Below are 23902 nucleotides of genomic sequence, written 5' to 3' on the forward strand. Positions count from 1 at the left end.
CTCCGCCTCCCAAGTAGCTGGGACCACAGGCGCCCGCCACAACGCCCGGCTATTTTTTGGTTGCAGCCATCATTGTTGTTTGGTGGGTCCGGGCTGGGGATTCGAACCCGCCACCTTAGGTGTACATGGCTGCCGCCTTAGCCGGTTGAGCTATAGGTGCCGAGCCTATTTTGTCCTTTTGACACATCCTTCATATGCACTGAATTTGGTATCATGTTTTTGCATATGCCTTTTTTTTTTGCTCACCACTATACTAATGAGGATACAATGCCTTTTCAAATTTAAGTCTGTATAAACATAAATTGCCTTCAAATTAAGCAAAGGGCCTTATTATTTGCCTCATCAAAAAAATAGTCATCTGTCCACTTTTGACTGAACAATCTTCCTTCATCTGTAATTTTTCTTTTTGGGGAGTTCTGTTTTCTTTTGAAACATTGTAAAAGCCATGTTGGGATTAAAAAATAATAATAGATAAGGGGACTATATTTACTCTTATTATGAAAATTGATAGGAAAACAGAAAGCAAGGTTTGGGCCCTCCCATATCTTGCTGCCAATGGAGGACAAGGCAGAATGTCAACTGTAAAGCAGAGTAGGTGATGTGAGGCACCACTGAGGTGAGAAGTACCAATAATCAAATAGTAATAATAATAGTAATCAAATAAAAATGCTTTCCTGACTTCTAAATAAAATTAAACACCTAATCTTGCAATGGAAGGTTGAAATATTATTGATAATTGCTGCCTCACCAACATCTAATAGTGTCAATTCAGCTGTCTGTGCTTGTAAGATAACATGTTGAAAGCCACACACCGCATAAAACTGAAGCCACACATGTGTACAAGTAGTGAGAACAAACATATTTCATATGACATTGCGGCATGATAGTATCATCTACAAAGTTCACATTGGAGAGCCATTCAATCAAGTTCCATGAAAAAGCATTAAAAAAATCTCATAATGTTTTAAGTAAGTTTATGACTTTGCACTGGGCTGCATTTATAGCCAAACTGGGCCACATGAGGCCCACAGGCCATGGGTTGGACACTCATGCTTAAATGTAAAAAATAAAGTGTCCTAACAGCAGCATGACATATTCAGATGTCTCATAATTGGTAAAGTTTTTATAACCCTTTTAAATCTGTAATAATTCTCTGTTCTCCAATCAGGAACAACTGGAAAGCTTTTCTCATCTTTGCATGAGCAATAGTTATTGCTATAATAGAGAAATATATTTACAAAAAAACAAGTGACTCTGATATCACTATGCAGGTGTTTAGCAAAAAAGTAAGGTACATTTCTCTTCTAATCTTTTAATAAAAGATACTTTTAATAAGTATCCTAAGATGCCTTTATGCAGGAAAAAATCTTATTTTGAGTAACTCTTTAGACCAGAACTTTAAAAAGCAAATCAGATTCATTAAAATAAACTTAAAAGTACTGATTTAGGGCTATAAAAATCTGCTATGTGAACTCCTAAATTAATACATAGCTCTAAAATCTTTTTAAAGACTTAGAAAATAAACAATACTGGTTAATATTCGCATGCTTAAACAAAAGACAAAATTATTAATGCCACAAAGGTTTCCTTCCAAGAGAAAAACTTTCACTAAAATATACAGCAGGCGTCCTCAAACTACGTCCCTGGGCCACATGCAGCCCACCTAGGACATTTATCTGGCCCACTGGGTGTTTTTGCTGCTGTTGTCTGTCCTACTTAGCAGCCGACTCATCCCAGGGCTCGCAGTCTGGCCCTCCAACAGTCTGAGGGACAGTGAACTGGCCCCGTTTAAAAAGTTTGAGGACCCCTGATACACAGGGTGGCCATACAACTATTTAAATCACACATGAACTTTATGGTTACCCTATAAATGAAATTATATAAAAGCATTCACTGCATTTTTCTCAGTATAGTGAAGTACAGGATATGAAATATTTCAGGATTCTGAAATAATGCCCACATATCCCTCACTAGAAATGACTGAGAGGTTTTATTTATTCATTTATTTATTTGAAACAGCCTCATTCAGTTGGCCTGGGATTGACAGCTTTGGAGTCATAGCTCACAGCAACCTCAAACTCTTGCATTCAAGTGATTATCTTGCCTCAGCCTCCAGAACAGCTGGGACTACAGGCACCTGCCACAATACCCAGCTAGTTTTTCTATTTTTAGTAGAGACAGGGGTCTTATTCTAGGCTCAGGGTCTTATTCTAGGTCTCAAGCTCCTGAGCTCAAGTGATCCACCCTCCTCTGCCACCCAGAATGCTAGGATTATAGGCGTGAACCACAGCACCTGGCCTGACTGAGGGATTTTAAATTAATTATACATTTCACTGAGTTCGTTTCAAGAATAAAATGGAAAATACTATTTATTTCCTGTTGAGATTATCTTAAGAATTATAAAAGAATACATCCAAAGAATCTGCTCAAGCCTAACAAATGTACTCTAGTGTGTGTGTGTGTATTTTATTTTATTTATTTATTTTTTTTTTTTTGCAGTTTTTGGCCAGGGCTGGGTTTGACCCCACCACCTCTGGCATATGGGGCCAGTGCCCCACTCCTTTCAGCCACTGGTGCCACCCTAGTATATATATCTTTAACTCCATTCTTTCCCTTTCCCATACAAAAAATTTATCAATCTCACAACTTTGTCATCCCACTAGAACCTACCTTCTCTTTACCTATGATGTCCATCAGTCTTCCAGGAGTAGCACATAATACATTACAGCCTTGTACTATTTGTCGAATTGAATGCCCCAACTGGGTTCCCCCATATATAACAACAGCTCTTACACATGTCCTAATAGTAAGAAAAATAAATGGCATGGTCTAGTTACTTAAAAATTAAACATCTGTTTCTAACAACATATAAAGCAAAAATCCATAAATGAAAAAATACATTCAATTAGCCTAAAAAAAATAAATTCCACCCAGGAAAAAGCGGAAAAGATAATCTTAAAAAACTAATGTCAAACTGGGAAAAATTATTTTGTAACCTGTATGATAAAAGGCTTTTCAAAAACAATGAAGAATATCTTTTATTTATTTTTTTAACTAAATCATAAACACACAGATCATGTATACATTAATGCATTTATGGTGTACAATGTGCTGATTTCATATAGAATTAGGAATGCTTACATCACACTGGTTAATATATACCTCATCTCGATTAAATGTGTCAAGACATTTATACTCTATACTAATAGATCTGACATATACCCTTGCATTATGCACCATAGGTGTGATCTCACCATTCACTCTCCCTTGATCCTCCTCCTCCCATGTCCCCCTCCTCCCTCCTTTATCTTGGGCCATAGTTGTGATCTATTCTAACAAAGAATATCTTTCTGGACAACCGGAAGGAAACTGGAAAGGATTCTTCTAAGTGAACCATCATAAGAATGAAGAAACAAACACATGTACTCAATACCAAATTTAAACTCATCAATCAACACTTAAATGTAAACATGGAAGTAAATCTCAGTGAAAATCAAGGTAGGGGGTGGGTAAATTCACACCTAAGGGGTACTATGCAGGGGAAAGGTACACTTTCATGTATAACTTTGACTCAATCTGCACAAAAGCAAATTTTAACATTTAAACAAACCCTAATATTCTGAAAGTTTAAAAAAAATTTATATAAAATGACTAAAAAAAACAATGAGGAACACCACGACCCTCCTCCCCAAATATACCCTCACAAACAAAAAACAAGCCAAATGTTGACATGAATGGTGGTTCATAAAATACATAAATAGCTTTAAAACACCAAAAAGGAAAAAAAACCCTTCACCCCTTCAACATTACTTTAAAAAGGAAGACTAAGACAGCATTTCCTTCTAGAGTGATAATATCATGTTAGCCACAGTAGAGAGTAAACTGACAGAACCACTCAGATTTTTTATCTCTTAAAATTTAAAACTTACCCTTTTGTTCCCCTAAATTCAGAATCAGTAAATCTAGAAATTTACTGTTCAGATGCATTTCCACAGATGATGAATGTATAATAGAGATGAACATACTAAACATATGCATTGTCATCATTATTTTTGGCTGGAGCTGGTTTGAACCCACCATCTCTGGCATATGGGGCCGGCGCCCTACTCCTTTGAACCACAAGCCCTGTCACCATTATTTTTCATATCAAAAGACAGAAAGCACTGAAGTGTCTATCAGTAGAGCCTTAAATTATAGCATACCCATATGAAAGAATACCGTGCATTGATAAAAAGAAAAGGCTACAGTTCTAGATTAAACATTTTCTCCAACACTGCCCATTTAAACAGTTCAAGTGCTAACAGCTAAATATGCCCACATTTGTCAAGAGGAAGATGAAGTGCATACATGTGCAATGACTATTTCTGCAATGATTCATACAAAACTGCTAATAGTGGGTAACTGAAGAGGAGAATCAATTACAGCATAGGAAGATTTCATATTTTAGATGGCTTATTTTCTGCTATTGTGAAGACTGAGTCAAATATAAAAATTTATAACTTAGCATATGCTAATATTCTTCTATATGTACCATATGTAACAAGCCTTCTAATGATAAATATTTAGCTATTTCTCAGTCTTTTAACAATGTTATAACAAATATCCATGTACAAACATCCATCTCTTTACACACACATTATCTGAATTTACCAGGCATTATGTTTTTGTTTTTAAGAAAGAAAAACTCGTGGTCTTCTTTTACTTAATTTACAAGCCTAAAAACAAACACTGATATAAGCAATTCACATCTTTTTCCAAAAAGAGCCATTAAATTTGACACAATCACTTCACTTTTTTCTATTTAAAATAAACTGAATTATACAAAATTAGCTAACAGTTTCTATATAGAAATCTCTAAAAAATTATAAAAAAAAACTAAGTTTCCAATAGATAAAATGGTGGATAACAAATGAATAATACACAAAGAAACATATATTAAGCATTCAAAAAATGATTCAACCTCATAGTAATAGAAAAAATAAATACATCTGTGGTGGTTTTAAAATATATAAACAAATTCTTCAATATTTCTCCCTTCAAATATGGATCATGACTTCCTTCCCCTTTAGTGTGGGCATGACTGGCTTCATGAGTGTGTGACCTATATGATCACACAGGGTCTCAAATTAGGAGAACCCTGGGTTTGGTTTAATGCTCTGCTATTGCTGTCTGGAAACGTACAATAATTTCAGAACAAAGGGTCCTGCACTTTCATTTTTTCAACAGTTCTGATAAATTATGCAAGCTAGTCCTGAGTGTGGAAAAGAGCTAATGACTTGTTTCTTACACACAGAATGCGGCAGAATGATACCATGTGACTTCTGAGACTATTTCATAGAAGTTATTGCATCCTTCTCCTTGCTCTTTCTTATTGATCACTCATCCTCAGGGAAGCCAACTGCTATTTCCTAAAGATAATCAAGCTTCCTTATAAGGAGATCCGATCAAACCTTCAGAAGACTTGTCTGTTATTTCATAACAGATTTCAAGCAACAAGCACCCAGCCAAACTGTTTCTAATTCCTAACTCCCAGGAACTCTGAGACAGTAAATGCTTGTTTTCAGCAACTAGGTTTTAAGATAATTTGTTAGGCAGCAATAGATAACTAACACAATACCAAATTATGGCAAAGGGTATATTGAAACTGGACTTACATAATGCTGGCAGAAATGCACATTAGTATAAGCTTTAAAATAAGTTCATGATCTTTAAAATTAAAATGGATAAAAATCTATCCTAAGGAGATACTTAAAACAAAAATTTTATATACCAAGATGTTCATTACAATTTTGTTTATAATATTCCCAAGTTAGAAAGAACCTAAGTACTTCAAAATAGGTAAATAAAATGTATACACATGTACAATGTTATAAGTCATTAAAAATTAGATCTGATTATGAAGTTTTTAATATTATGAAGTTTTATATGAAAGAATAGAAAATTATTAGGAGTATCCAAATTCATTTTTAAACATGCATTAAAAACTACCAAAAATATATCAATATGTTCATTATTTTCTTATCTTCCACCTCTATTATCTAACTTTTATTAATCATGTTTCCTTTCAAAAATCAACAAGATACTGTAGATTATAAAAAAATAGTCATCAATAGCACTAAAAATTACATTTTACTGAGTGCATTTTTACTGAGTTCTTCTAAAAATAAGTAAACAGAAAAAATTAGACTCTAAAGAAAAACTATTTTGTGAGTGGCTTTCAAAATATACTTACCCAAAAGAAAATTTTCTGGCTTCCAAATAAATCTGGTTGATCAATTCTCGAGTTGGTGCAACAATAATACACTCTGGTTCCTGCAGCTCTTTAAAACGACTGGCAGTTATTCCATCACGCATCATATGAGCCAAAATTGGCAAGAGAAAAGCCGCCTAGAAGTTAAATTGCTTAATTTGCATACGTTTGTATGCTATCATCTTGCTTCTATAGGCATCACTTTTGTCCCTACAGAAAGCTATTCCTCTTGCCATTACAGCCTTTAGATTCTGCTCCCATATTGCTGGTAAATTTAAGATAGGAAATGAAAATTCTTATTTCAACAAGTCCTTAACATATAGGTTTTATTCTCATATCAGACAATACAAAAGTTTGATAAAATTAATATCAAAATATTTTTCAGAATTTTTAAAAAACTATTCCCATGGGCTATAAATAGATCAACAATATTACCTTTAAAAAAAAAAAAAAGACACAGTCTTGCTCTGTTGCCCAGGCTGGAGTATAGTGGCCTGATCGTAGCTCACTATATCCTCAAATTCCTGGGTTTGAGTGATCCTCCTGCCTCAGTCTCCCAAGTAGCTAATTATACAGGTATGTGCCACCATATCCAGCTAATTTTTCTCATATTTTGTTAGTGACAGGCTGGTCTCAAACTCCTGGCCTCAAGTGATCCTCCTGCCTTCTCCTCCCAAAGTGCTAGGATTACAGGCATGAACCACTTCATCCAGTCAACAAAATTAACTTATTTACAGAGGGGTATGTAGATATAATTTGACTCAAATCACCTCCAAAACCATGTTTAACTCTCATCAATTACCATAATGTACAGCTCACGTATTTTCCCTTCAGTTCCACTATGGAGGCTGATTAAGACAAAAATTGTATGAACTAGGACTCTATGACCCTGGAATACTCTCAGCTCATAGAACACTTGTTTATCAGACAAATCCCTTAGATTAGTCCTACGACCAACCTGGTCTCATCATCAGAGTTCTTTTAAAATTAGCACAACCTGAGATCACTTCATACTGAGGACCATGTACAATGCATATTGCTGTTTATCTTCTGGCTCTAAGACTGAATCAGCTATATTACAGAAATTATTTTCTTCCTTTCTCAATGCTTTATAGTCTTTGGTATTTTGACTTTCAGTATTTTGTTTTAAATACTTCATGTCCCAGAAAGAGCTGTACACACTCATAAATAGATCAAACATCTATGGACTACAACACTACCCTACAAATAGTTCAAAATTATTTCTTCAGAGGTATACAAGCCCCAATAACACTAGAAATCCCATGGAAAAACATGAATATTTATGACAGGTCATTGAAATCTTCTATAAACCTTCTGACTAAAGAGATTCAAGCTACTTAGGAAAAACCAAAGTTTGAAAAACCTAACAGTTTGGATATACATGTGAGAAAATAACTTACAGTCTTCCCAGACCCTGTTTGAGCACAGGCCATTAAATCTCGTCCTGCTAATATAATAGGAATACTGTATTTTTGCACAGGAGTAAGCTTAGTATAACCAGCTTTAGCAATGTTGTTATTCAGTGTCTGACAGAGATTTGCTTCTTCAAAAGTCTAAAAGTAAAAAAACAGCAGTGATTAAATTCTATATATCATATGCAGATCATTTTATAAACATATTCCACCTGAATTAGTTTCAAGTTAATTCCACTTTCTATAGTTATTTTTTCCAGTATGCCCCAATTCAAAAGTAAACATCCAGAGCCTGTATATTACAACTCAATAGAATGAGGGAGTATTCTCTTTATTTATTTATTTATTTTTGGGCCGGGGCTGGGTTTTGAACCCACCATCTCCAGTATATGGGACCAGCGCCCTACTCCTTTGAGCCACAGGCACCACCCAGAATGAGGGAGTATTCTCAACAGGCAATGGTTCTAAAAACATTTTTCCTACCCCTTTAAAATGTAAAAATAAATTTATAGTGCATCACTTTTATCCCTACAGAAAGCTACTCCTCTTAACCTTATAGCCTTTAGATGCTATTTCCAGCTAGCTGATAAATTTAAGATGAGAAAGAAAAATTTTTATATCACCAAGATACGAAAAACTCTATCAGTAGTGATAGCTCATTATAATTACCAAAACAGGACAGAGGGCTCTCCACTCTCTTAGAAAATGATCACTCTCCTACGACATACTTCTCACGTACTTAGGAAGCAAACAAGTTGAATTTAGGAAAAGTACCTTTTTCTAGAAAATTTAAATGAAGTTCTCATCCAGTATAGGAAGTAAAGATGAAATCTAGTACTCTCTCTTCTGACACAGCAATAAATTTTACTATAGTGGTAGACATATACATTTAGTATCTAATAACCAACCTGACATTGGATACTAATGGTGAAGTTTCTGTGTTGGTATCTACTTAAATATACCATATAATTTGAGCCAAATTTGCTACATAGTCAATACAGAAGCAAGTAATACACTGACCAGAATTGCTGGTGGTGCATCATGTCCTGACACTTCCACAAGAATAGTGTCATATTTGTCAAAGTTTATGCCGGTCTGATAATGTGCAAAGATAGAATCCTCATCTTCAGGTGGAGGCGGGGGTATGTAGGTGACTTTTGGTCCTTGAAATTTTTTAAATAAAAAAGTTTATATTACATAGACTAAAAGAAAAAATAAAAGAAGACAGACAAAAACAGACAAAATCAAATTTTAAATACTGTAGAGCTCCTCACTGCTCATTTTTTTTAATTTTTTTGAGAGAGTCTCACTATTTTGCCCTTGGTAGAGTGCCGTGGCATCACAGCTCGCTCTCAGCAACCTCAAATTCCTGGGCTTAAGCAATTCTCTTGCCTCAGCCTCCCAAGGAGCTGGGACTAAGGCACAGGCCACAACACCTGGCTACTTTTGTTGTTGTATTTGTCACTGTTGTTTAGCAGGCCCAAGCTGGGTTTGAACCTGCCAGCCCCGGTGTATGTGACTAGTACCCTAACCACTGAGCTATGGATGCTAAGCCACCACTGCTCACATTTTTAGAAGTTAACTTTGTTATTAAACATTCTGCATTTTATAAAATGCAACATACTTCCATATGGATCAAAAAAAGTTTATATACCTTGAGTATCACCACTTTCTCCTCCTTCTGCTTCTGACTTCCAAGAATCTTAAATTGGATCAAACCAAAAAGAGAGAAATGTTTTTAAATCGAGGAGTAAAAGAACTTTCACTATAAAAGTCAAATATCTTGTCTAAAGTAAAACTTACTCTTTCCAGAGCCTGTTATCACTTCTTCATTTAAACCTTTGTAACCACCTATTAAAGAAAGTCACAATAACAATCAGAAGATAATAAACTGTACACATCTTTACAGTCAATGCTTGTCTTCAAAGAGGACAGTTCTAAAAATAAATACACATCTTTAAAATCCCTTCTTATAAATACTTGAGACAAATACGATAAATAGAATCTTGTACATTTTAAATTTCCTTAGTATTCAAAATGCTGATTTATGTAGATGAGATTATATATTATTACTTTTGTTTAACCTGTTACACCTCTTTTCTAATCAGCGAAGGAATATATTTTCTAGAAGGTACTAAAAGGCTGTATAAGGGATCCTCAAGACCCATCCACAGGTTCAATGATTTTCTAGGAAGACAAACCAAACTAATAATATACTCATATTCATTGCTAGCTATGATTTATTACAGTGAACAAAAGAGAAAAACAGCAAAGAGAAAAGTTGCATGGGCAAAGTCCTCAGAATACCAGGTGTAAGCTTCCATGAGTCTTTCACACAGGACATGCTTAATTCACCCAGCTATCAGTTGTGATAACACATGTGAAATGTTATATACTAGAGGTAGATAACTACTCAGTTCATCACAGACTCAGTAGTCAAGGTTTCTATTAGGGGGTAATAATGTACTTACTCTCTGCCTGGCATACATCAAAATTCCAGCCTCCCAGAAGGAAAGCAAGCATTTAGCATGAACCACATTGTACAAATGGTTTAGGCACAATTAGTATCTTGAGTGGGGAGTGGGAACCCTTCCCAAATCCAAGTTCTCAGATGATAGCTATGATGGTTAAGTTTAAATGTCAAATTGGCTGAACTAAGAGATTTCCAGACAGCTGCTAAAGCATTATTTATAGGTATGTCTGTGAGGGTCTTTCTGGTAGAGACTGGCATCTGTATGAGTACTGAATAAGAAGGATTCACTTTCACCCAATGGGGTTAGGCACCATGCAATTGGCCAAAGGCCAGATAGGAAAAAAAAAAAAGGCAGAGGAAAGGCAAATTTTCTACCTCTCTTATGGTGCTGGCACACCTTCTCCTGTCCTTGGATAGCAGAACTTCAGGTTCTTGAGCCTTTAGACTCTAGAACTTGCCCTTCCCCCTCCCATGTTCTCAAGTTTCAGCCTTGGTCTGAGAGATACACCATTGGCTTCTCTGGTTCTAAGGCCTACTGGTTTCCCTGGTTCTCCACCTCACAGACAGCCTACCATGGAACTTCTCAGCCTCCATAATCTTCTCATGAGCCAATTCCCTTAATAAATCCATTCTCATCCATCCATTTAATTTTTCTATCGTCTATTGGTTCTGTCTCTCTAGAGAACCCTAATTAATATATTCTAGCCAAAGACCAACCTTGTAAACAAGATTTTCAATCCCATTTATTGATGAATTTCAGGTGAATAGTCAGGCCTGTTAACTCTTTCCTATACACCACCTTTCTCATTTTTATATAGTCATCTCCTATGCCATTTTTAGGTTCATTAGATTCAAAAGCTAATTAGATATAAAACTTTTTAGATGTGAGCTCTCTAATATTCTTATCCTTTATGTTCATGAGTCTTGAAATTCTTCCTCATATAGGATATGACCATTTATGGAAGATTTGGTTTAGCCAGTCTTAAACTTTTCTATATTGGAGAAGCCGAGAATTGGGGGCAAAGTGTCTGAAGCACACTTTGAATGTGCTCAGACTAATAATGACTCTTGCTACAATGGTTTACTAGTCTAGAAAGCATTTTAACTTTTAAATGACAGTAAGTAGTCATACAAAGTAAAATATAAATATATTTAACTTTCCTTATCCTTTAGGCTAAATCAAATTATACCATGATAAGAAAAAACATTGTTTTTAGTAAGTATATCTATAAATATATCTCAATCTTTAACTTCTGCATACCCATTTATGGTTATATTATTTATTAAAGTCATAAACCAATGAATTTTAGGTGAGTTTTCGTTTTTACTTGTTATAAATCAAGCTTCAGTGAACATCCCTGTACATGTATTTGCAATCTGATCTAGCAATTGTACTCTAGGAATTACATACTATAGATATAATTCCTAGTTCCTAGAATACAACTGCCAGATCAGAGAAGGAAAACCTAGAGAGCATAAAGAACTCTCTGAAACAGGCTGTGGAAATTTATACCCCTCACAGTGCCTAAAAGCAGTAAAATTTAACTTTAACTTCAAATATTAAATTTGGAATACAAAAATTTTACTTATGATAGATAAAATAAATAAAAACTTACCTCTTCCACTTCCACTGCCACTTCGGCCTTGAGAAGTGTCACCATTACCTACAAGGCATTGTTTTGCAGAGTACTTGAGCACATAAACCATATGGCTATTTTTCTACTCAGTATATGGTAATTATAGTCAGTATAATTACCATACTGAGGAATCCTAGTACCTTAACCCATCCATCTCTTAATTATAGATTTAACATAAAACTGAACCTCATTTGAATATTTCAAAAACTGTAGACTAGCTGGTTTTTTTTCATTTTCACCTGAAATTACACAAATCATGTTCCCCTAACTCAGAATCCCTTCTCTGAAACCAATACAAGCTCCATTTCCTTCCTCCAGTTAAAAGAATAATTTATATCTCAAATTAACTGGGAAATAATACAGAAGAAATAATTCACAGTGCATAAATTTCATAAGGGAGGCAAAACTGTCCATATACTTTTACCTACAGACTAAAGCAGATAAAAATCTTGAGCCAACCTAGTATACTTATATACACATGGATATTTGGTTTATTAATCTAGCACTAAAAACATGTATGAATGAGTAATATGCAGTAATAAGTTTTATTTTTTACCTGTGCCAGTTAATGCTGGTCTTCTAGAACTAAAAAGGCCACCTGGGCGCTGTGTCACCTCATCTTGGTCGAATTCACTACCTTGATTTGTAGAAAGTAAAATTAGATGTTACGTTTTAAAAGTTTTTTAAAACCACTCAATAAGAAGAAAAAATTAATTATACTGCCAGAAGTTAAAAGATGTGGGGTAAAACAATTTAACAAGAATTATGAGTATTTTTCTAAGTATTACACAGAGGACTCCTCTACAGATTATATCCTTCAATTAAAAATTACTTCTGTTTCTATTTTATTTATTTTTATTTTATTACATTTACTTTTTAAAAGAACTTAAAGCCAATGCTATGCCAAAGTATGTTATAAAAACCTCCTCCAGAAACTGCCCCAGATACTTCACATTGCATACTTCATGGTTTATTCTCCAGAATAGCACCCCTGCTGTTGCCAAATCAAACCTTACCAGTCCTGCACAGCAACCTTTCAGATTCTTACACTTTTATGATAATTCACTTATCTACACACATCTATTTAATCATCATTACAATTTGTATTTTTAGCTTCCAAAACCACTAATTTGTCCTCCTCTGTTAAAAGACACACACATTCCAACAGTGACTTCTGAAGACACTACTGTAGCTCCAAGGAATAACAGCTGGGAAAATTTAGGGTAGAAAACCATGTTGGTGGCTCGGCGCCTATAGCTCAACCGGCTAAGGCGCCAGCCACGTACACCTAAGGTGGCGGGTTCGAATCCCCAGCCCGGACCCGCCAAACAACAATGATGGCTGCAACCAAAAAATAGCCAGGCGTTGTGGCGGGCGCCTGTGGTCCCAGCTACTTGGGAGGCGGAGGCAGGAGACTCGCTTGAGCCCAGGAGTTGGAGGTTGCTGTGAGCTGTAATGCCACGGCACTCTGCCCAGGGGGATAGCTTGAGGCTCTGTCTCAAAAAAAAAAAAAAAAAAAAGAAAACCATGTTGGTATGTTGGGAGTTACAGCCATATAGAAGGCCACCTATTTATAAGGTCAACTGTATTACCAAGACTCCAAAACATTTAATAGCATGTAAATACTATTAATAGATATTAAAGAGCTGAGTCACACACTTATAAAAAAAATTCATATATTCCAGCTTAACCAGTATCATGTGTGTCTAAAACACTGTATTACATATGTGGGTGATTAATTTGTATCATCCACCGTGCTAAGCTATTCTCATATAATCCTCATAACAACCTTCTTTGGTAGTTTTTTCATCATTTCCTTCTTAACAGATGAAGCAAATCATTTGCAATACACTACTAACTTGGACTTCCTAGACCAAATCCTCCACGGCCAACTCGGAAACTACCTCTTCCACCTCTTCTGGATGGCCCTGAAGCTTCTGAATCATTTCCAGCTTGATAGCCTATAATATTAAAAAACACACACACAAGAACAACACAAAACAACAACAAAAAAATCTTGGGCACATGGTGGCTAAATTTAAGGTTTGAATAATTTAGTAACTTTAAATATTTTAAGACATTAATAGTTACTAAAAAGACATGCCATATTTGACCTATAAATATTTGAATTTGCTAATTTAAATAGATAATGGCTATGATTTAAAGGAACCCACTGATTACTTTGAGAATCAAAACTAAATATGACTAAAAGGAAAAGGTATCACTTGAAGAAAACACTGAAAGTCACTACAATTGCACCATTAACTGGATTTCCACAATCCACAGAAGGATTAAATAAATCCTAGGCTTGCAATTGCTCCCTACAGAAAATGGTAAACATCTTACTCAGAGAACAGATGTGTAGGAACACATTAAGTATACTTTCCTGTTACAAACAATTTATTTTTAATTGAATAACAAAAAAAAAAATCAGTAGAAATAGTTAAAATAACATTTGATTCCACCTAGGACAGAACTAGATCAATTCAAAACCAAAGTGCCAAGTGGGCAGGAAATAAAGTTGAGACTATATAGTGTACAAATTTGTAACTATTTACACATAAAAAGAATGATCAATACAAGGAAAAATTCTACATATGCTATTTCTTGATATTAGATTATACGTATTTTAAAAGACTATTTGTAAAATGGGACAGAGCTAATTCAAAGTAGATTCATAGTTATGCACCTACTACCTAAACTTTACACTTCTCAATCTATCAACAATCTCTACCAACGTCTACATTCACTTTTTATTCTAAGTTATTTATTTGTGGTGTTTTTTTTTTTTTTTTAAAGAGGTAGGGTCTCACTGCATTGCTCAGGCTGGAGTGCAATGGCATGATCATAGCTCACTCACTCACTCACAGTAGCCTCTAACTCCTGGGCTCAAGCAATCCTCCCACCTCAGCCTCCCACATAGCTGGGACTTTTAGGCACATACACTATGCCTGGACAGTTTTTTGTTTGTTTGTTTGTTTGTTTGTTTGTTTGTTTGTTTCACAGAGACAAGGGTGTTGCTATGCTATCCAGGCTAGTTTCAAACTCCTAGGCTGAAGTGATCCTCTTGCCTCAGATTCTCAACCTCCCAAAGTGCTGGATAGGAGTGAGCAAATGCCTCCCTTTCTTGCAAAAGAAACCTGTCAGGGTTTATCTCTTTTCAAAAAGAAAAGTTTATCTTCTAGATCATTTTTTTATACACCACCCAGCCTGAGACTAAAATGTCCCCCGTATGGTCAGCCAATGTCTTTCTCTTCCCCATGTCCCTCTCCCTTTTTCCCTGAGCTCCTCTCCCTTAACCAGGATCCTGACCTATTTTTCAATTCTTCATTCCTATTTTATCAGCCAAGCCCTCAAGCAACATACTGTTTGGTTTTTGCGTTGTATATAAATTCTTCTATACCTTCTTTTAATCACCTTTGTTTTTGTTGATTTGTGAAAACTACTACATTCTCTTTACTGCAGAACAACACTCCATTGTATCTGTTCTATTTGATTTTTTTTACTTCCTTCTATGGTGAGTTTTCTTCCTTCTTTTTAAAATTACTTTACTTAAATACTTAGTTCATTTTCTTTTCTAATAGATGTATGTAAGGTCATAAAACTTCCTCTAAGAGCTAGTTACTTTAACTAAATCCCAGAAGTTTTGCTATATTCTGTTTTTACTGCCATTAAGTTCTAAATATTTCATGATTTCACATAAATTGCTATTTATAAACTGAGAAATTCAGTTTCCAAACCATGAGGGCTAATCTTATTGTTACTGATTTCTACTTTTATTATACCTTAATACAAGAACATAGTGTATAAGATAACAAGACTGTTTTATTTTCGGACTTCCCGTTTGACCTTAATAGATAATCAAATTGTTTCTATTTTCCACACATGCTGGAAAACTGTTGTGATTTATAATTTTTCTATTGCTTCTCGGCCTTTTGGCTAAGATCAAGTGTGATTTACAATTTTTCTGAACTGGTAAAGAACTTAGAAGTCTTTTCATCTGCTAGTATTTTAGTTCTTTTGTTGTTTCCAACCCCCAAAATTAATAGTCATTGCTAGTTTTTTCAGTTAGTACTTACTTCAATTTAGCAATATGTTTACATATTTTATATTCTTTTATCTTTTGGGGGTGGGGTGCCTCTGCATTGCTTCTTGTTTCCTGCCCCTTTCTTCCTATATTCAGATGTCTTCTTACCTCTGTACATGATTTGTAGTTCTTCCTCAATAGCCTATTTAATAGAGTATTAAATACCATTTTTATATGAATGGCATTATTTTCCCCTTGCACCTAATTATCTGTATATAGCAATTTAGGTTTAAAGCTACTCTCATTCAGCATTCTGTATCTACTATTCTACTATATTCTGACCTCTATCAACCCTTTATTGAGGAAAAAAATCTGTTGTGAATACACTGTTTTTCTGCAGGTGAGCCTATTTTCATATGGTAGTTTCCAAATTTTTTAATCTTTTTAATCCTATAATTTCAATAAACAAATAAGGACATGTATTAGTTTTTATTTATTTTATTTTATTTATTTTCTAAAGTCTCATCTTTTCTCTCTGAATAGTCCTCTTTTTCCTCCTTCCCATTCCCCCATTTTCTCTGGTCTCTACTCAGGAGATACTTAGATATATGTTCGACTACCAGGTCTTAGTCTATCTTCCATGTCTATTAATTGCCTTCATGATTTCCATTTCCAAACTTATGGGATTTCTTCAGATCTTTGGATTAATTTATTCATCTATTTATCCATTACGTTTTGTCATTTTAATCAGTACTCTTTTCTGTATATTTGAATTGGGTCGTTTTCAAATTTACTTTCTCTGTATAAACCAATTACTATAATGCCTCAGTACCTCTAGAATCTATAGCTAATGATCCATAACAGCAACTACTCAAACATTTAAAGAAACATGCTCTTTTTTCCCCCCAGAGTTGATGTCAGTTCTGAGTTATAGGAGGAGACTAATAACTGAAGATGAAAATAACACAGATGCCATGTAGTATCAAAGTCTGTATGATTTTCTTATTTTAAAGGAGGAACAGAAATGCCCTGTATCCTACTCAATCTTAAAAACTATCTTTGTTAGGATACATAGGTGAAGAAGTAAGAATAAGGTATAATACAGAGTTAAAGTGAGGGAACTAGATCCATACTTTCAATATATAAATCTCTACCAATATATTCACTGAGGGTCATAAAAGGAAGGTATAACATTAAACTTTTGCCAAATATGGAAAATAAAAATACCAATGTCAAAATAAGTAATCTCTGACAAGGGGAAGATTTAAAGTACAAAGTTGTCTCCTATCTGTATTTATGGCACATTATGGAGATCTTAGGGGAAAAATAGATCCATGACACAAGAAAATGAAAGGAGGAGGACCTTACTAGTATGAAAAGCAGAAAACTAATGCCAAAATATTCACAGGCTTTTACCACCAGAATTTTTCTTTCTTTCAAACTCTTCCAAATTCAGTTTTGTCACTTACTAATCTCTGCCTTAAGTACAAATTGCTCCAAAATGTGGTCCTTACCGCCTCTCTTGGAAAACCCTCTGCTCCGTGTTTGATTATCTTCACGGTCATTATTAGACTCTTGAATAAAAATTTAACATGTGAATTGCATCTAAATAATTTTAACTTTAAAGATGTACTATTTAAAGAACAACACTGTACCAAGATAAATTAGTAACTAAATATTTTCATTATTAAAATATAAACATTTAATTTTTTCAAATAATTTCAACAACAGAAATAAAGGTATTAATCAGAGTCAATTCCCTACACAAATCACCTAATGTATCTAAATATTACAGTCAACGTTAAGTATATAGCTGAGAACCTACTGTTTGCCAAGTGCTGCACCAGGAAAAACAAGCCAAAAAACAAGAATTTCTTAAGTGTCAATAGGACGAAAAATGGTTTTAAGAATATCTAAACTACCACATAATCAAGTGGTTCTCACACATGTTCCACACACTGAGAAACACATGACCATTATAATGACATATATTTTTCTGTAATTAACCACTCTTAATAAACGCAAAACACTGGTGCTTTCTTAAACATATGCAAACTTTGCCCCCTTTGAACCTAATGAAATAATTCAGGGATATCCTGATTTTCTGTTTTTAACTAACAAGTAATATTACCAAGGTTTTTAAATAGTGTTATGATAGATCACTATATAGTTTATTAAAAATAAATTCTCAGGCTCGGCGCCTATAGCTCAACCGGCTAAGGCGCCAGCCACGTACACCTAAGGTGGCCGGTTTGAATCCCCAGCCCGGACCCGCCAAACAACAATGGCAGCTGCAACCAAAAAATAGCCGGGCGTTGTGGCGGGCGCCTGTGGTCCCAGCTACTTGGGAGGCGGAGGCAGGAGACTCGCTTGAGCCCAGGAGTTGGAGGTTGCTGTGAGCTGTAATGCCACGGCACTCTGCCCAGGGGGACAGCTTGAGGCTCTGTCTCAAAAAAAAAAAAAATAAATAAAAAAAAATAAATTCTCATAAATATGTATTCTAAAAGTATAGGGTGATAGCAAGGAAAAAATAATTTTTCAAAATGTAAAAGTTCTGTTATTAATATAACTTCAAGCTTTCAAGAAGATTCTAACGAAATTACATTTGGGAAAAACAGAGATGGGTTTCCAGGGATCTTTGACATGTCATTAATAACTAAGTCAGAGTAATGGCAGCAAGTGAATAAACAGCTTGCAGGCTATTGGTTAAGTTCCTGTATAAAAACTACTAATCTACTTAATTAATATTTTTTATAATAAACAATGATCCAGAGCTCTTGTGTAATAAGAGCTTCTATTTGAACCAGGTCAACAACTGACAAATAATCCTGAAGAGCCATTTAACAAGACAACTTTCTTGAAAGCAGGATTTAATACAATGGAGCCGGCTAGAAATAAAGAATAGAAAGAAGGTTGGCCCTAGAACAATGATGATGATAGCTAGCATTTATTGCCTAAGAGAAAAAAGCCTCCTATTAATTAATTTGGGACTTAGCAAGGAGAACAGAGTCTCACCTTATCTTTCACCAATTATCCCCTTAAAACAAACCTATGATTATTCTGATCACACAGGGAATTAAAACAGAATAACAACATTATGAGAAATTGGGTGAAGGGTACATGGAGACTCCGTACTATTTTTTGCAACTTCTTATGAATATATTTATTTATTCAAAATAAACTGTTATTTTAAAAAATGAGAAATGATCTCTATAGAGTTTGAAAATAAATCTAAGCACAAACAAAAATGAGGTAATGGTCCCAAGGACAGTTACAACCTTTGATTATATAAAAATAACACATACAGAATTCACATGTGGCTGGCACTGTTCTAAATAAAGCATATGTATTGACTTTTTAAATCCTAACAAAAACCTTGTCAAGTAGGTGCAATCCTCATTTTATAATGAGGAAAAACAAAAACCAGAAAGGTCTACTCCAATACCTTGTTGAAAATATTACAACTGCCAGAAGAAGATCTGAGTCTCAAAACTAGTTTCTAACTCCAAAACCTAAGCTCCTTATTGCTACACTATACCCCATTAGGGAAACTAGATTACAGGAAAAACCACCATGGAACACACCATCCATTTGTATGCAGAGTAGAAAGCTGCGTCTGTGAGCTCAAAAACTGCTCCTGCATGTGTCAACTACATAGTATTAGGAGAATGAAAGAATGCAGTCCACACACATAATTTTTCATTCTAGGGAAACTAATAATGAAAACTGAAGTAGGTCAAAGCAAAGAAGGAAGACCACTTTGGAGAAAAGAAGCTCTTGCCAGTGCTGTAAAAAACTGGAATTTGTCCTAAAAGTTCTGTGACCTACCATCTCTAGAAAGGCCTCAACTGGGTTGGAAAGTCTTTGGGTAAGTGGAAATGATGATGAATATTAAATGGATTAAAATTTGAGAGATTAGAATAGTAACAGTCAAAAAGAAATAGAAAAGGATAAAAATCTTTTTCTTCTCTCATAATAGTAGCTGTGTTATATTTTCATTTCAATGGAATGGGAGAAAAAACAAACAATAAGAAAGAGATGAGCAGTAGTTTGGGAAAACGGTCTTATTTGGATACTACACTTGATCTTAGCCAAAAGGCTGAGAAGTGGAAACAGTCTTACTTGGTTAATTGAAATCCCACCTTATTCCAAAAGAGTTTTAGTAATCAGGTCGAGCCTTGGTTTTAACTTAGGGAATCAAAAAGTATAAGAACATCAAGCCTTAAACATTTAATGATGAAAGACAGGTGGCATTTACCGAGTGTTTACCATAAGTGTGTCTGGTACAGAGCTTTTGTTATTTAAAAATCCTCATTCAGGCTCGGTACCTATAGCACAGTGGTTATGGCACCAGCCACATACACCAAGGGTGGCAGGTTCGAACCCAGCCTGGGCCTGCCAAATACAAATGATAACTACAACTAAAAAATAACTGGACATTATGGTGGGCACCTATAGTCCTGGCTACTTGGAAGGCTGAGAGACTCCCTTAAGCCTCAAGGGTTTGAGGTTGCTATGAGCTGTGACACCATGCACTCTACTGAGGGCGACATGATGAGACTCTGTCTCAAAAAAAAAAAAAAATCCTCATTTAACATTTAATCTGCCTAAAAATCCATGAAATGGATGACCTCCATTCTACAGAAGAGGAAACTGTGGCTTAGAAAGATTAAGCAACTTGTTCTGCTTTATTCAATTAGCAGGTAGGGAAGAGTCATGAAACAAAGTCTGGAACTCCAAAGCCTAGTGTTATAAAAAATTTTATAGATCAATGATTACCAAAGGAGGCATCAGAACTAGCAGGGATGCTTTTTAAATACAGTTCCAAGGTCTCATCCAAAACTACTCAATCACTGTTTATAACTGTAGCCTATCATCTGGCAACATGCATCTCATTCTTCTCTATATTCCCACAGTGTGTCAGTACCTTTGACAGAAATGTATTTAATTTCTGCTATGATTTATATTTTCAAGAATCTTTTTCTTTTTCTTTTTTTTTTTTTGAGACAGAGCCTCAAGCTATCCCCCCTGGGTAGAGTGCCATGGAATCACAGCTCACAGCAACCTCCAACTCCTGGGCTCAAGCGAGTCTCCTGCCTCAGTCTCCCAAGTAGCTGGGACCACAGGCGCCCGCCACAACACCAGCTATTTTTTGGTTGCAGCCGTCATTGTTCGGTGGGCCTGGGCTGGACTCAACCCTGCCACCTTAGGTGTACGTGGCTGGCACCTTAGCCACTTGAGCCACAGGCACCAAGCCAAGAATCTTTTTCTTAGACTTGAGTCTAAATTGGATCCCACAAATCCCAAACTGTATTTACATATGGAGTAGAATTTCAATTCTTGACTTGCTCTTCTACAATCTATCCCCATTTTCTTAAGGTATCAGAGCTTTCAAAAGCAGTGTCTCATAGATTAAAGCAGGTGGCAACAGGCCAAATTAGGATGCTTGAAGTCTTTATCTACAATCAATAACATCCTTCATTAAGGCATCTATATCATTAAGGATATAGATGCTTCATAAAACTGAGTCAAAATAATTATGATTGAAATAAGAGACTTAATCTTAGTTTCTCTTTAGCATGTATCATTGACATTAATTTTTTAAAAGTCAACATAAAAACACTGAACTTACCTCTCCAGAAACCAGAGCTGTCACCTTCTTCAAATTTATTTGAAAAACCTATACAAAATATAAAACATACTTTAAAATTGTTGAAAACAGTTTCCTGTATTAAAAAAAAAAAAAAGTACCTTACAGGAACTATTAGTTATGATGTCCTTTAAAATAAGATAAACCATATACTACTGTATAAATATTAAGTATATAAATATTGAGTGAGAACTAATTCAGGCTATACCACAAATTCTGTTTCATCAATTTGACAACTCCATGCTCTGAACATTTTTTTTTTGCAGTTTTTTGGCTGGGGCCGGGTTTGAACCACCACCTCTGGTATATGGGGCTAGCGCTCTACTCCTTTGAGCCACAGGTGCTGCCCAGCTCTTAACATTTTCCTTTCAGCCAATTCTGTATTACCTCAAATGTCATATATTCTATATGCATGGATAAAACAGAAGCATATGTTAGTATAAGCACTACATACTTTCCATTTCAAAATATCAACATTCTTAAAATCTTATAACTTAACTCAAATCTCTTCATTTTCTAAAGTTTCAGTAAATTATAATCCAATATGCAATAATTTTCCCTCTCTCAGTAACACAGAAATCCTATTAATTTTTGTTTATCATTTTTTTAAATCAAATTCTGCTTTCAAATTTCTCATTTCCCAAAAACCTATGTCTCAGAGTTATACTTCTCTGGAGCATAAAGACTCATCTCTAAAATTAGTTTCAAAAGCATGTATCAGTAATCTTTCATAAAATTAAAAAATGTTCTGTTTTAATAAAAAATGATCTTTGGTACTCAGGGAATATATATACCTTAAAATTAGATCTCAGTATGAAATGCCTCCCAATCAGTAAACTAAATTAAAAAATAACTCAAGTTTTGATTGTAGGTTGTCATAAGCAAGTAATTACCTCTGTTTCCAAAACCTTTTCCACCTCCAAAACCACCCATTGTGGATGTATTCTCTCTTTTATTAGATTCACCAGCATCTGAAAAAGTTCACACAGTTAAAATTCTTCAATGTATAAAATTAAGTGTATCATCAAAAACTTGGGATTAAATGAATCTTTGGAGAAAGAGACTTCCAAAGATAGAAAGAGAGCAATAAAAAAGTCAAAATTAGTAAGCAATATACCTGTAACTTCTTTTAAAACAACTCTTAAATTGTGGTACCAAAGCAAAAACATAAACCTACTACGGGTGAAATATAGCTTTCTTTATATTAGTTGTTATTTTCCTGCAGACCCACAATTTTCTGTATGTTGAAAAGTGCCGGCTATTACATTTTGCCCTTGTGTGAAAGTGCTATTGAAAATTCTATGCTTTTTTTTTTTTAAATTTTGCTGGTTTTATATATAATTTGAAAGGTTTTCTTCAAACTGGTTAACATAGCCTTCATGGCATTTTCTTAGTTACTATGTTTAGACATTTATATTCTACACCTAGTAAATTTCACATGTACCCTTGTAAGATGCACCGTAGGTTTGGTCCCACCAATTATTCTACCTCCACCCATCCTCCCCACTACCCTTCCCTCCCTCTCCCCTTTCCCCTTCTTCTTGGGCTATAATTGGGTTATAGTTTTCATATGAAAGCTATAAATTGGTTTCTTAGTAAGACTGAGTACATTGGATACTTTTTCTTCCATTCTTTAGATACTTTGCTAAGAAGAATATGTTCCAGCTCTATCCATGTAAACATGTAAGAGGTAAAGTCTCCATCTTTCTTTAAGGCTGCATAATATCCATGGTGTACATATACCACAATTTATTGATCCATTCGTGGGTCGATGGACACTTGGGCCTCTTCCACGACTTAGCAATTATGAATTGGGCTGCAATAAACATTCTGGTACATAAATCTTTGTTATAACGTGATTTCTGGTCTTCTGGGTATATACCTAGTAGAGAAATTGTAGGATCAAATGGCAGGTCTATTTTTAGATCTCTAAGTGTTCTCCAAACATCTTTCCAAAAGGAACTTATTAGTTTGCATTCCCACCAGCAATGTAGAAGTGTTCCCTTTTCTTCACATCCACGCCAACATCTCTGGTTTGAGGATCTTGTGATGTAGGCTAATCTTAGTGGAGTTATATGGTATCTTAAACCTCTCACTGGTAACTAAGATAGACTCTCACTGGGTAAAGATTTAAACTTAAGACATGAAACTATAAAAATACTAAAACAAAGTTCATGGAAAACTCTTGAAGAAATTGGCCTGGGCAAATATGTTATGAGGAGGACCCCCCACCACCCCCACCCCGGGCAATTGAAGCAACGTCAAAAATACACTACTGGGACCTGATCAAACTAAAAAGCTTCTGCACAGCCAAGAACACAGTAAGTAAAGCAAGCAGACAGCCCTCAGAATAGGAGAAGATATTTGCAGGTTATGTCTCTGACAAAGGTTTAATAACCAGAATCCACAGAGAACTCAAGCGTATTAGCAAG

At 35.0% G+C, this 23902-nt stretch overlaps 1 protein-coding gene across 3 annotated transcripts in view; it reads right to left on the reverse strand.

The window, feature by feature from the left end:
• The window catches only part of DDX4 (DEAD-box helicase 4), a 79686-nt gene that overhangs the window by 20611 nt on the left and 35173 nt on the right, over nucleotides 1-23902 (reverse strand). The window contains exons 4-15 of one of the 3 annotated variants that reach the window (XM_012811420.1): nucleotides 22364-22441; nucleotides 21453-21500; nucleotides 17335-17394; nucleotides 13653-13754; nucleotides 12350-12430; nucleotides 11773-11820; nucleotides 9487-9534; nucleotides 9338-9385; nucleotides 8704-8846; nucleotides 7672-7824; nucleotides 6233-6387; nucleotides 2671-2800 (exon numbers count right to left, since the gene is read on the reverse strand). In XM_012811420.1, coding sequence (XP_012666874.1) covers nucleotides 2671-2800; nucleotides 6233-6387; nucleotides 7672-7824; nucleotides 8704-8846; nucleotides 9338-9385; nucleotides 9487-9534; nucleotides 11773-11820; nucleotides 12350-12430; nucleotides 13653-13754; nucleotides 17335-17394; nucleotides 21453-21500; nucleotides 22364-22441 — 1094 coding nt within the window. The remainder of the gene's footprint in view (nucleotides 1-2670; nucleotides 2801-6232; nucleotides 6388-7671; nucleotides 7825-8703; nucleotides 8847-9337; nucleotides 9386-9486; nucleotides 9535-11772; nucleotides 11821-12349; nucleotides 12431-13652; nucleotides 13755-17334; nucleotides 17395-21452; nucleotides 21501-22363; nucleotides 22442-23902) is intronic. The other 2 variants (XM_003782756.2, XM_003782757.2) reach the window with 2 other exon arrangements.

This window comes from Otolemur garnettii, unplaced genomic scaffold (genome assembly GCF_000181295.1).
Source record: "Otolemur garnettii isolate 467f Iridium unplaced genomic scaffold, OtoGar3 scaffold00005, whole genome shotgun sequence".
Taxonomy (NCBI): Eukaryota; Metazoa; Chordata; class Mammalia; order Primates; family Galagidae; genus Otolemur; species Otolemur garnettii.